The sequence below is a fragment of the Hemitrygon akajei genome, unplaced genomic scaffold (genome assembly GCF_048418815.1).
Source record: "Hemitrygon akajei unplaced genomic scaffold, sHemAka1.3 Scf000111, whole genome shotgun sequence".
NCBI classification, from domain to species: Eukaryota; Metazoa; Chordata; class Chondrichthyes; order Myliobatiformes; family Dasyatidae; genus Hemitrygon; species Hemitrygon akajei.
The window spans coordinates 461,839-476,763 of record NW_027331997.1 but is presented as its reverse complement, the minus strand read 5'-3'; the positions used below and the strand labels follow the sequence as shown (position 1 = coordinate 476,763).

General features: G+C 47.0%; 1 protein-coding gene across 1 annotated transcript in view; it reads right to left on the bottom strand.

The window, feature by feature from the left end:
* Positions 1 to 2,506: 2,506 nt before the first annotated feature.
* LOC140723390 (NACHT, LRR and PYD domains-containing protein 3-like) overlaps positions 2,507 to 14,925 on the bottom strand; it is a 93,731-nt gene continuing 81,312 nt past the window's right edge. The window contains exons 10-14 of the mRNA XM_073037972.1: positions 8,013 to 8,094; positions 3,708 to 3,868; positions 3,382 to 3,552; positions 3,062 to 3,229; positions 2,507 to 2,897 (exon numbers count right to left, since the gene is read on the bottom strand). Coding sequence (XP_072894073.1) covers positions 2,804 to 2,897; positions 3,062 to 3,229; positions 3,382 to 3,552; positions 3,708 to 3,868; positions 8,013 to 8,094 — 676 coding nt within the window. The 3' untranslated portion in view covers positions 2,507 to 2,803. The remainder of the gene's footprint in view (positions 2,898 to 3,061; positions 3,230 to 3,381; positions 3,553 to 3,707; positions 3,869 to 8,012; positions 8,095 to 14,925) is intronic.

Genomic DNA, 14,925 nt, shown 5'->3' with positions numbered 1-14,925 from the left:
ACGTGTCCTTCACTCCTTCTCTGCGCGCTCACTTATATCCAAGGCGTTGCTCCCTCCTTGGTCCCGTTTCAACCCGGCCGAACGGGGTCTCCTTCAGTCACCACATCTCTCCCCTCCTTGGTCCCGTTTCAACCCGGCCGAACGGGGTCTCCTTCAGTCACCACATCTCTCCCTCCTTGGTCCCGTTTCAACCCGGCCGAACGGGGTCTCCTTCAGTCAATACATCTCTCCCTCCTTGGTCCCGTTTCAACCCGGCGAACGGGGTCTCCTTCAGTCACCACATCTCTCCCTCCTTGGTCCCGTTTCAACCCGGCCGAGCGGGGTCTCCTTCAGTCACCACATCTCTCCCTCCTTGGTCCCGTTTCAACCCGGCCGAACGGGGTCTCCTTCAGTCACCACATCTCTCCCTCCTTGGTCCCGTTTCAACCCGGCCGAACGGGGTCTCCTTCAGTCAATACATCTCTCCCTCCTTGGTCCCGTTTCAACCCGGCCGAACGGGGTCTCCTTCAGTCACCACATCTCTCCCTTTTCATCAACAAAATTAACGATGCTGACGGCCGTTTTCAATCGACGTCTCACCTCCTCCCTTCCCGGCGCTCACTTTCAACAAGAGATCACAACCGGAAACTGCCCCGTCAGACAGTTTAAATGAAGCAGCGGCCATTTTATGTCAGAACAATAGGTCATTTTACATCGACCCATTACCCCCTCTCACTTCTCAATGTGCCACTGACTCCAGTTCGGCCATTTTACCCGGTGCGTCTCTCCCTCCCTGTTGTCTGTCCATCACTCCCTCCCTGTCGGCCATTCCAACAAAGGTATCAGAGACTATTTCTGGTCGGGCCGCCTCTCCTTCTGATTTGTCACCTCCTGGCGTCCATTTTCTCTCAGTGCATCCCTTCCTCCCTCCCCGGTGATCATTTTCAAACCGCGCATCACTCCCTCCCAATTGACAAAGTTATCTCAACGCGTCACTCTCTCACTGGTATTAATTTTATATTCTGCTTTTCAACCAGAATCCTACATTTAATCAGCACGTAACTCCCCCCTTCCGCCAGCGGTGATAATTTTCAGTCAGTACACAATCACCATCATTTCGGACATTTTAACTCTGCCTCTCATTCCTACTCTAGTGTCAGTGTATCACTCCCTCCCTGCCGGCCATGAGAAACAAGGTGACCACGGCCATCTTAATTCCGCCCATTGCCCCCTCCCTGGCGCCCATTGTCACTCAGCCATCACTTTTCTCCCCGGAGAACATTTTCAGTCAACCTTTCACTCCCTCCCTAGTGACCATTCTAAATCCTTCTGTCGCTCCTCTCCCTATTCACCATTTTCAATCAGGAGCCCCTCGCAGGACAGACACTCTCGACCACCCTCCACTCGATTGCGCGGACTGTTTATCACAAATAATAAATATATCCCAAACGATAGAGACCGATCCGACATCCTCATCTCCGGATCCTGTGCGTCATCACTCCGAGTGTCGTGGAGAGAGGAGGATACAGACACCAGGAAACGTGTGCGGTAATATTCCGGTGTCGATGTGAAGAGAGGACGGGAAGGGGTGGAGACCCGATTTGCAAAATTATCCTCAACTTCGATTTCATCCAGGGCTATTTCTCGACCCTAGAAGTCAAACGTGATTGTTAACTGCTATGGTTATGATTGCCATCTGTACTCCCCTGCCCGTTTGTGCCCACTCCCACCCTCTCCTGGTCTGTTCATACTGCATCCCTCCCCGTCTCTGAGACCACTTCCATATATTCATCGTGTGTTTGTGTGGTTCCCGGTGCTACAGTGAACACTTTATGCACTACAATGTAATGGGATTTGTTATCGATTTGTTATCATTTGTGCACACAATGAGAGTCTCCTCTGTAATCTGTTTCAACTCGAGAACTCAGGACCTCACGTCTGTTATTGCATTCGATTTTAACTGTCTGCGGCGGGCAGGAGGGGGGGTGGGTGGAGATAAGATCCTGGGCACCCAGACTCTGCAGTCCGACCTCCCTCAGCCTGGAGCTGAGACGCTACTGTGTCAGGTGTGAGGAGCTCCGACCCACTGTTGCAGTGCACAGGGTGCGGGGGGCAGCAGAAACCTCAAATAAAACTCGAGTCCGGCACCAGGACAGGAAGTTACAGGTTTATTAATTTCATCATGACAAATGTAAATTAAGCAACGTGTGAGCTGCTAACGTGCGGGAATAAATAAGCTGCTCCCGACTCTCTCACAGTCACACACAATTAACTGACAGGCGACAATAGGTGACAGTTTGAATAATCAGTCCCGTTTCTCACCGTCACTCTGCATCGGGGAACCGATGATTATAAAATCACACTTCAGGGCCGTGTCCGAGATCGCTGCAGATCCAGGGTCACTGCCGAGGGATTTGTCCATTTAACATCATTATATCGGCCGGGCTGCCGAATGCACCGTCCTCAGCAAAGGGAGCAAAAGGATTCTCTCCCGGGATAAACCGACCCCGGGACACCGTATACCTTTGTCCCAGACTGAGCCCCGGACCCCGGGCTCTTCCTGTCTGTGTAATTCCCCAGGGTCTCACGTGAAGTGTCTCGACCCGCACATCCGGCGGGAAGCTCGTCCACTGGACAAGAAGCGGAAATACGTCACCGCGGGACCGCTTCTGATGTCACAGAGCGCAAGTCTGGAGCCGGTTCTGTTAGAACCGTTGGGAATTAAACCTGGTGCGCGGCCATTAAAAGTTAGGGCGGGAGTTAAAGGGGAGGGCGGGGAATCGGCCAATATGTCCCCATCCCGCGGGCGGGGATGTTCACAAATTCAGATGTTCACGCGCGCACACAGTCCGGGTCTGGGTTCCTGCAGAGATCTCAGTTCCTTCTCTCCGGTCTCACTGAACCGCTGCCCCACCAACCTGAAACTGATGGGAGAATAAAGATGAAATAAACAGATTACACAACAGTGTCAGTAACAGGGGACCGGGGTTAATGTTTCAACAACACTCACAGACCAATATCCCCAGAAAACCCGCGGATCCGCTGATATTTTATCACATTGAACATCAACACAAACACTCACTGGATCCGCTCCAGACTCGGTAGGGTCAGTATGAGGCGGCGGAGAGCGGGGACAGATCGGTCTGTCAGCGAGTTCCATCCCAGGTCCAGCCAAGTCAGTGATGGGTTTGTACTGAGAGCGGGGACGAGATCCTCGGCACCAGAATCTGTGAGACCGACACGGGCCAGCCTGGAGATGAGAGAGAGTGAGGGTGAAGGACACAGAGAGACAGGAGACGGTACAAATCCCCAGTGTTTATCAGTAACACAATTACTGATCACAATGTTCAGTGTCAGACACCCAGTGACTGTAAACACAATCTCCCACAGTCTAGTACTTACCACAGTTTCTGTATTTTACACTCCGGGTTCCTCAGAGCCGCAGACACCAGTTTCACTCCTGAATCTCCCAATTTATTAACACTCAGGTCCAGATCCGTCAGTGATGGGTTTGTACTGAGAGCGGAGACGAGATCCTCGGCACCAGAATCTGTGAGACCGACATACCCCAGCCTGGAGATGAGAGAGAGTGAGGGTGAAGGACACAGAGAGACAAGAGACGGTACAAATCCCCAGTGTTTATCAGTAACACAATTACTGATCACATTAATGTTCAGTGTCAGACACCCAGTGACTGTAACCACAATCTCCCACAGTCTGGTACTTACCACAGTTTCTGTATTTTACACTCCGGGTTCCTCAGAGCCGCAGACACCAGTTTCACTCCTGAATCCCCCAGTTTATTATAACTCAGGTCCAGCTCCGTCAGTGATGGGTTTGTACTGAGAGCGGAGGCGAGATCCTCGGCACCAGAATCTGTGAGACCGACACGGGTCAAGCCTGGAGATGAGAGAGAGTGAGGGTGAAGGACACAGAGAGACAGGAGACGGTACAAATCCCCAGTGTTTATTAGTAACACAATTACTGATTTTTTTTTCTTCAGCACGACTGTGCAAGTCGGCCAGTGAGAAGAGCGAGAAGAGTTTAAAAAGGAAGACAGATTTACAGAGCAAGCGTCAGAGGAGCGGGAGACAGAGTAGGAAGGCTTTGGCTCAACGGGGCTTCGGCGATAAAGGGTCGAGGCGAGGTAGGTTATCTGTTTACAATACAGACAGAGGAGTATGTGTGTGAGGCTGGTTTTCTGTGCTCGGTGTCAGATGTGGGAGATCCTGGAGACTCCCAGCCTCCTGGACGGCAACATCTGCACCCGGTGTGTCGAGCTGCAGCTCCTTAGGGACCGAGTTAGGGAACTCGAGATGCAGCTCGATGACCTTCGTCTGGTCAGGGAGAGCGAGGAGGTGATAGAGAAGAGTTACAGGCAGGTGGTTCACACCGGGGCCACGGGAGACTGAAGAAGTGGGTCACAGTGAGGAGAGGGAAGGGCAAGAGGCAGGTACTAGAGAGTACCCCTGTGGCTATTCCCCTTGACGATAAGTACCCCTGTTCGAGTACTGCCGGAGGGGGTGGCCTACGGGGTTGGGGAGCATCAGTGTCAGTGTCTCTGGCACCGAGTCTGGCCCTGTGGCTCAGGAGGGCAGGAAAAGGAAGAGGAAGGCAGCAGAGATAGGGGACTCTATAGTCAGGGGGTCAGACAGATGATTCTGTGGTGGCAGGAAGGAAACTCGGATGGTAGTTTGCCTCATAGGTGCCAGGGTCTGGGATGTTTTCTGATCACTTCCAAGATATCCTGCAGTGGGAGGGAGAACAGCCAGAGGATGAGCTTAGAGCGTGGATCAGCTCTCGGAGATATGATGTGGTGGCCATTACAGAGACTAGGATGGTGCAGGGGCAGGAATGGCTACTTCACGTGCCAGGATTTAATTATTTCAGAAAGGACAGGGAGGTGGGCAAAAGAGGTGGGGGACGTGGCACTGTTGATCAGAGATAGTGTCATGGCTACAGAAAAGGAGGACACTACGGCATCTCTGGGTGGAAGTTAGGAACAGGAAGGGGTCAATAACACTACTGGGTGTTTTGTATAGACCACCCAACAGTAACAGGGACATCGAGGAGCAGATAGGGAGACAGATTCTGGAAAGGAGTTTTAATAACAGGGTTGTTGAGGTGTGAGATTTTAATTTCCCAAATATTGATTGGTATCTCCCTAGAGTGAGGGGGTTTAGATGGGAGTGGAGTTTGTTAGGTGTGTTCAGGAAGGTTTTCTGACACAATATGTAGATAAGCTACAAGAGGAGAGGTTGTACTTGATCTGCTATTGGGAAATGAACCTGGTCAGGAGTCAGGTCTCTCAGTGGCAGAGCATTTTGGAGATAGTGATCACAATTTTGTCTCTTTTACCACACCTTTGGAGAGGTATGGGTCAGTTAGGTTAGGGAAACCTTTAATTGGAGTAAGGGGAACTATGGGGCTATCAGGTTGGAACTTGTAAGCATGAATTGGAAACAGATGTTGTCAGAGAATAGTACCGAAGCAATGTAGAAAATGTTCAAGGGATATTTACATGGGGTTCTGAGAAGGTGCGTTCCATTGAGACATGGAAAGGATGGTAGGGGACAAGATCTGTGATGTACAAAGGCTGTTGTAAATCTAGTCAAGAAGAAAAGAAGAGCTTACAAAAGGTTCAAAAATGAGGTAGTGATATGAATCTGGAAGATTATAAGGCTAGCAGGAAGGAGCTTAAGAATGAAATCAGGAGAGCTAGAAGGGGCCATGAGAAGGCCTTGGCGGACAGGATTAAGGAAAACCCTAAAGCATTCTGCAAGTATGTGAAGAGCAAGAGGATAAGACGTGACAGAATAGGACGAATCAGTGTGACAATGGAAAAGAGCGTATTGAACCGGAGGAAATAGCGGAGATATTTAATGAACCATTTGCTTCAGTATTCATGACGGGAAAGGATCTTGGCAATTGTAGGGAAGACTTGCAGTGGACTGAAAAGCTTGAGAATGTAGATATTAAGAAATATGTGGTGGAGCTTTTGGAAAGCATTAAGTTGGATAAGTCACTGCGACCGGGAAAAGGTGTACACCAGGCGACTGTTGGAAGCGAGGGAAGAGATTGCTGAGCCTCTGGCGATGATCTTTGCATCATCAATGAGGACATGAGAGGTTCCGGAGGATTGGAGGGTTGCGAATCTCGTTCACTTATTCAAGAAAGGGAGTAGGGTTAGCCCAGGAAATTATAGACCAGTGAGTCTTACTTCAGTGGTTGGTAAGTTGATGGAGAAGATCCTGAGAGGTAGGATTTATGAACATCTGGAGAGGCAAAATAATGATTAGGAATAGTCAGCATGGCTTTGTCAAAGGCAGGTTGTGCCTTACGAGTCTGAATGATTTTGTTGAGGATGTGACTAAACACATTGATGAAGGAAGGAAGAAGATACAGTGTATATTGATTTCAGCAAGGCATTTGATAAGGTACACCATGCAAGACTTATTGAGAAAGTAAGGAGGCATGGGATCCAAGGGGACATTGCTTTGTGGATCCAGAACTGGCTTGCCCACAGAAGGCAAAGAGTGGTTGTAGACGGGTCATATTCTGCATGGAGGCCGGTGACCAGTGGAGTGCCTCAGAGATCTGTTCTGGGACCCCAAGTCTTTGTGATTTTTATAAATGACCTGGATGAGGAAGTGGAGGGCAGGGTTAGTAACTATGATGATGACACAAAGCTTGGGGGGTGATGTGAATAGTGTGGAGCACTGTCAGAGTTTACAATGGGACATTGATAGGATGCAGAACTGGGCTGAGAAGTGGCAGATGGAGTTCAACCCAAATAAGTGTGAAGTAGTTTACTTTGGTAGGTCAAATATGATGGCAGAATATAGTATTAATGGTAAGACTCTTAGCAGTGTGGAGGATCAGAGGGATCTTGGGGTCCGAGAACATAGGACACTCAAAGATGCTATGCAGGTTGACTCTGTAGTTAAAAGGGCATACAGTGTATTGGCCTTCATCAGTTATGGGATTGAGTTTAAGAATCGAGAGGTAATGTTTAACAGTTGAGAGATTATGAGGGGGGATAGATCGAGTTGACGTGGATAGACTTTTTCCATTGAAAGTAGGGGAGATTCAAACAAAAGGACATGATTTGAGAGTTAGGGGGCAAAAGTTTAAGGGTAACACGAGGGGGAATTTCTTTACTCAGAGAGTGGTAGCTGTGTGGAGCGAGCTTCCAGTAGAAGTGGTAGAGGCAGGTTCGGTATTGTCATTTAAAGTAAAATTGGATAGGTATATGGACAGGAAAGGAAAGGAGGATTATGGGCTGAGTGCGGGCCAGTGGGACTAGGAGAGAGTAAGCGTTCGGCACAGACTAGAAGGGCCGAGATGGCCTGTTTCCGTGCTGTAATTGTTATATGGTTATATGTTGCAGCTATACAGGACCCTGGGCAGACCCTACTTGGAGTACTGTGCTCCGTTCTGGTCGCCTCACTATAGGAAGGACGTGGAAACCATAGAAAGGGTGCAGAGGAGATTTACAAGGATGTTGCCTGGATTGGGGAGCATGCCTTATGAGAATAGGTTGAGTGAACTCGGCCTTTTCTCTTGGAGTGACGGAGGATGAGAGGTGATTTGGTAGAGGTGTACATGATAATGAGAGGCATTGATCATGTAGATAGTCAGAGGCTTTTCCCCAGGGCTGAACTGGCTAGCACGAGAGGGCATAGTTTTAAGGTGCTTGGAAGTAGGTACAGAGGAGATGTTAGGGGTAAGTTATTTTACACAGAGAGTGGTGAGTGCGTGGAATGGGCTGCTGGCGGCGGTGGTGGAGGCGGAAATGATCGGATCTTTAAACTCCAGGAAGGCTACATGGAGCTTAGAAACATGGATGGCTATGGGTAAAACCGAGGTAATTCTAAAGTAGAAACATGTTCGGCACAGCGTTGTGGGCCGAAAGGCCTGTATTGTGCAGTAGGTTTTCTATGTTTCTTTGTTTCTACTGATCACATTAATGTTCAGTGTCAGACACCCAGTGACTGTAAACACAATCTCCCACAGTCTGGTACTCACCCCAGTTTCTGTATTTTACACTCCGGGTTCCTCAGAGCCGTAGACACCAGTTTCACTCCTGAATCTCCCAGGTCATTTCCCCCAAGACTAAACACAAACAGACAGATTGATGAACAAAGTGATTCAAACCGTGGGTCTGGGGGAATTTCCCTCACTCGGATATTTCAGGAAACATTAAACCCTTCAGTAAATCACTTATTGGAGTTCCCATCACTGTCAATGTCCCTCACTGACCAGCTCCAGCGTATTCACCAAATGTCGGTAATTTAGTCTGTCGGTGTGACCCTGTAAACTCCACATATTCTGTCCCATTCCCCGATGGCTAAACAAAATGTTCCTGACCGAAATGCAGAAATGTCATTGGGACACAGTGAAATAGACCCACCCGAGCCAAAGGGATGGGGAACAGAGATCCCACAGGAAGAGTGGGGGATGGGAACAGAGGCCCCACACAAGAAAGGGGGATGGGGAAGAGAGATCCCTCAGGAGGAAGAGGGATGGGGAAGAGAGATCCCACAGGAGGAAGGGGGATGGGGAAGAGAGATCCCACAGGAGTTCGTTGGACGAGAGATCTGAAAGTAGGAAGAGGGATGGGGAAGAGAGATCCCACAGGAGGAAGGGGGATGTGGTAGAGAGATCCCACAGGTGGAAGGGGGAAGGGGAAGTGATAGATCCCTGAAGAGGAAGGAAGATGTGGAAGGGAGACCCACAAGAAGGGTGGGGTATGACAACAGAAGCCCCACAGAAGAAAGGTGGATGGGGAATAGAGATCCCACAGGAGGAAGGGGGATGGGGAAGTGAGATCCCACAGGAGGAAGGGGGATGGGAAAGAGAGATCCCACAGGAGGAGGGGGGATGGGGAAGTGAGATCCCACAGGTGGATTGCTCCCCGTGCTATGTGCTAGTGAGGCTAGAAATAGGAAGATAATGTAGCTAAATACGTGGCTGAGGGGATGGTGCATGAGGGTGGGGTTCATGTTTCTGGACAATTGGGCTTTCTTCCAGGAGAGGTGCGACCAGTTCGAATTGGACAGTTTGCACCTGAACTGGAGGGCACTAACATCCTTGCCAGTAGGTTAGGCAAGTTCTGCTCAGGGGTTTTTAAACCAGATTGTAAGCGGAGGGTGCAGTGTGTTAGAGCTGATAGTGATGTGGAGGAGGATACGGGTCATGTGAGGATTGCTTGTATAGACAGATATCAAAGGTTTGTACGTGATAGAAATGTTCTCAGGTACATCTATTTCCATACGAGGAGTATTGTAGGTAAGGCGGATGAGTTTAGGTCGTGGATTGGCACATGATGATATCGACATTATTGCTATTAGTAAGACTTGGTTGCAGGAGGGGCAGGACTAATAACTATATAAACATATAACAATTACAGCACGGAAACAGGCCATTTCGGCCCTTCTAGTCCGTGCCGAATGCTTACACTCACCTAGTCCCACTGACCCGTACTCAGCCCATAACCCTCCATTCCTTTCCTGTCCATATACCTATCCAATTTTACTTTAAATGACAATACCGAACCTGCCTCTACCACTTCTACTGGAAGCTCGCTCCACACAGCGACCACTCTCTGAGTAAAGAAATTACCCGTCATATTACCCTTAAAAGTTTGCCCCCTAACTCTCAACTGATGTCCTCTTGTTTGAATCTCCACTATTCTCAATGGAAAAAGCCTATCCACGTCAACTCTATCTATCCCCCTCATAAGTTTAAATACCTCTATCGTCCCCCCTCAACCTTCTATGCTCCAAAGAATAAAGACCTAACTTGTTCAATCTTTCTGTGTAACTTAGGTGCTGAAACCCAGGTAACATTCTAGTAAATCTTCTCTGTACTCTCTCTATTTTATTGACATCTTTCCTATAATTCGGTGACCAGAACTGTACACAATACTCCAAATTTGGCCTTACCAATGCCTTGTACAATTTTAACATTACATCCCAACTCCTATACTCAATGCTCTGATTTATAAAGGCTAACATACCAAAAGCTTTCTTCACCACCCTATCCACATGAGATTCCACCTTCAGGGAACTATGCACCATTATTCCTAGATCACCCTGTTCTACTGCATTCTTCAATGCCCTACTATTTACCATGTATGTCCTATTTGGATTATTCCTACTAAAATGCAGTACCTCACACTTATCAGCATTAAACTCCATCTGCCATCGTTCAGCCCACTCCTCTAACTGTTCTAAATCTCTCTGCAAACTTTTAAAACCTACTTCATTATCCACAACGCCACCTACCTTAGTATCATCTACATACTTACCAATCCAATTTACCACCCCATCATCCAGATCATTAATGTATATGACAAACAACATTAGACCCAGTACAGATCCCTGAGGCCCACCACTAGTCACCGGCCTCCAACCTGACAGTTATCCACCACTACTCTCTGGCATCTCTCATCCAGACACTGTTGAATCCATTTTACTGCTTCAGTATTAATACCTAACGATCAAATCTTCCTAATTAACCTTATGTGTGGAACCTTGTCAAGGGCCTTAATGAAGTCCATATAGACAACATCCACTGCTTTACCCTCGTCAACTTTACTTGTAACCTCTGCAAAAAATTCAATAAGGTATGTCAAACATGACCTTTCACGCACAAATCCATGATGACTGTTCCTAATCAGACCCTGTCTATCCAGATAATTATATATACCATCTCTAAGAATACCTTCCATTAATTTACCCACCACTGACGTCAAACTGGCAGGCCTATAATTGCTTGGTTTACTCTTAGAACCCTTTTTAAACAATGGAACCACATGAGCAATACGCCAATCCTTCGGCACCATCCCCGTTTCTAATAACATTTGAAACATTTCTGTCAGATCCCCTGCTATTTCTACACTAACCTCCCTCATGGTCCTAGAGAATATCCTGTCAGGATCCAGAGATTTATCCACTTTTATATTCCTTAAAAGCGCCAGCTTCATGTTCCGGCGTTCCGTTGTTTCAGACGTGATAGGGGTGAGGGATGAAAGGGGGAGGAGTGGCATTACCAGTCAGGGAGAATATCACAGCTGTGCGTAGACGGGACAGCCCGGAGGGCTCGTCTACAGAGGCCATATGGGTGGAGAGTGAGGAACGGGGAAAATGTGAGCACACGAATAGGGTTGTATTATAGACCACCCAATAGGCAGAGAGAATTGGAGGAGTAAACCTGTAGAGAGTTAGCAGACCGATGTAAGAAACAGAAAGTTGTAATCGTAGAGGATTTTAAATTTCCACATATTGACGGGGACTCCCACTCTGAGAAAGGGTTAGATAGCGTGGAGTTTGTCAAATGTGTTCAGGAAAGTTTTCTAAATCAATATATTGAGGTACCAACGAGAGAGGGTGCAGTACCTGATCCCCTATTAGGGAACCAGACAGGTCAGGTGACAGAAGTATATGTAAGCAAACATTTTGGGTCCAGTGACCTTAATGTCATTAGTTTCAAGATAATTATGGATAAGGATAGGACTGGTCCACCAGTTAAGGTTCTGAATTGGAGAAGGGCCAATTTTGTGGAAATGAGAGAGGATCTGGGAAAAGTGGATTGGGATAAGTTGTTTTCTGGCAAGGATGTGTTCAGTAAGTGGAAGGCCTTCAAGGGTGAAATTTTGAGAGTGCAGAGTTTGCATGTTCCTACCAGGATTAAAGTCAAAGTTAACAGGCATAGGGAACCTTGGTTTTCAAGGGATATTGGCGATCTGGTTAAGTAGGTGTTTAGCAGGAATAGGCAACAAGGAACAATTGAGGTACTTGAAGAGTATAGAAAATGTAAGCGAATACTAAAGAAGGAAATCAGGAAGGCAAAAAGAAGACATGAGGTTGCTTTGGCAGATAATGTGAAGGTAAACCAGAAGGGTTCCTACAAGTATATTGAGAGTAAAAGGATAGTAAAGGACAAAATTGGTCCCCTAGAAGATCAGAGTGGTCGTCTATGTGTGGAGCCTCATGAGATGGGGGAGATCTTAAACCGTTTTTTTGCGTCAGTGTTTACTCAGGAAACTGGCATAGCAGATATGGAATTAAGGGAAACAAACAGTAGTGTCATGGAACATATAGAGATTAAAGAGGAGGAGCTGCTTGCTGCCTTACAGTGAATAAAGGTAGATAAGTCCCCCGGGGCCTGACATGATATTTTCTTGGCCCTTGAGAGAGACTAGTGTAGAAATTGCAGGGGCACTGGCAGAAATATTTAAAATGTCCTCAGCCACGGGTGCGGTGCCGGAGGATTGGAGGGTAGCTCATGTTGTTCCATTGTTTGAAAAAGGCTCCAAATGTACACCAGGTAATTACAGGCCAGTAAGCCTGACATCAGTAGTAGGTAAATTATCAGGAGGTGTTCTGAGAGATCGGATATACAAGGATTTGGACAACCAAGGGCTGATAAAAGATAGTCAACATGGCTTTGTATGTGGTAGATCAAGTTTAATGAATCTTGTAGTGTTTTTCGAGGAGGTTACCAAGAATGCATATGAAGGAAAGGCTGTGGATGTTGTCTGCATGAACTTTAGTAAGGCCTTTGACAAGGTCCCACACATAAAAGGTCAGTTCAGAAGGTTCAGACACTAGGTATCCATGGAGAGGTTGTAAACTGGATTCGAATTGGCTGAGTCGGAGAAGACAGAGAGTGGTAGTGGATGATTGCTTCTCAGACTGGAGGCCTGTGACTAGTGGTGGGTCTCAGGGATCTGTGCTGGGACCATTGTTGTTTGTTGTCTATATCAATGATCTAGATGATAATGTGATAATGTGATAATGTGATAATTATCAAACCTGATAATGTCATCAGGTTTGCTGATGACACTAAGATGGAGGCGTTGTGGACAGTGAGGAAGGCTTTGAAAGCTTGCAGAGGGATCTGGACCAACTGGAAAAATGGGCTAGAAAATGACAGATGGAATTTAGAACATATGACATATAACCATATAACAATTACAACACGGAAACAGGCCATCTCGGCCCTTCTAGTCTGTGCCGAATGCTTACTCTCACCGAGTCCCACCTACCTGCACTCAGCCCATAACCCCCCATTCCATTCCTTTCCTGTCCATATTACTATCCAATTTTTTTTAAATGACAAAATTGAACCCGCCTCTACCACTTCTACTGGAAGCTCGTTCCACACAGCTACCACTCTCTGAGTAAAGAAGATCTCCCTTGTGATACCCCTAAACTTTTGTCCTTTCACTCTCAACTCATTCCCTCTTGTTCGAATCTCCCCTACTCTGAATGGAAAAAAGACTATCCATGTCAACTCTATCTATCACCCTCATAATTTTAAATACCTCTATCAAGTCCCCCCTCAACCTTCTACGCTCCAAAGAATAAAGACCTAACTTGTTCATTAGGTGCTGAAACCCAGGTAGTATTCTAGTAAATTTACTTAGTACTCTCTCTATTTTGTTGACATCTTTCCTATAATTCGGACACCAGAACTGTACACAATACTCTAAATTTGGCCTTAACAACGCCTTGTACAATTTTAACATTACATCCCAACTCCTATACTCAATGCTCTGATTTATAATGGCCAGTATACCAAAAGCTTTCTTCACCACCCTATCCACATGAGATTCCACCTTCAGGGAACTATGCACCATTATTCTTAGATCACTCTGTTCTGCTGCATTCCTCAATGCCCTACCATTTACCATGTATGTCCTTTTTGGATTATTCCTACCAAAATGTATCACCTCACACATATCAACATTAAACACCATCTGCCATCTTTCAGCCCACTCTTCTAACTGGCCTAAATCTTTGAACAACAAGCTTTGAAAACCTTCATTATCCACAACGTCACCTATCTTAGTATTATCTGCATACTTACTAATCCAATTTACCATTCCATCATCCAGATCATTAATGTATATGACAAACAACATTGGACCCAGTACAGATCCCTGAGGCACACCACTAGTCACCACTTTAATGCAGACAAGTGTGAGGTGTTGCATTTTGGAAGGACAAATCAAGGTAGGACATACACAGTAAATGGTAGGGCACTGAGGAGTGTGGAGGAACAAAGGGATCTGGGAGTTCAGGTACATAATTCCCTGAAAGTGGCGTCACAGGTAGACAGAGTTGTAAAGAAGGCTTTTGGCATCCTGGCATTCATAAATCAAAGTACTGAGTATAGGAGTTGGAATATTATGGTGAGGTTGTAAAGGACATTGGTGAGGTCAAATTTGGAGTATTGTGTGCAGTTCTGGTCACTGAACTATAGGAAGGATATCAGTATGGTTGAAAGAATGCAGAGAAGATTTACTAGGATGTTGCCGGGTCTTCAGGAGTTGAGTTACAGGGAAAGATTGAACAGATTACGACTTTATTCCTTGGAGCGCAGAAGAATGCGGGGGGATTTCAAAGAGGTTGACAAAACTCTGAGGGGTATAGACAGGGTAAATGAGAATAGGCTCTTTCCACATACATTAGGAGAGATAAATTACAGGAGGACTTGGCTTCAGGGTGAAAGGGGAAAGGTTTCGGGGGAAATTCTTCACTGAGAGAGTGGTGAGAGTGTGGAACGAGCTGCCATTTGATGTAGAAAATGTGGACTCACTCTTAAGCTTTAAGAATAAATTGGATAGATACTTGCATGGGGGCGGTCTGGAAGGTTATGGACTGGGTACAGGTCACTGGGACAAGCGGAATAAAGTTTCGGCACAGAGCAGAAGGGCCAGATGGCTTGTTTTCTGTGCGCTGGTGTTTTATGATTCTATGAAGGGCTGTGGGGAGGAGAGTTCACTCAGGCGTAAGGGCGAATGGGAAGAGAGCTCCCACAGGAGGAAGGGAGATGGGGAAGAGAGAACTCGCACGAGAGAGATGGGGAAGGGATATCCCACAGGAGGATGTGGGAAGGGGAAGAGAGAACTCGCAGGGGGAAGGGGGATGGGGA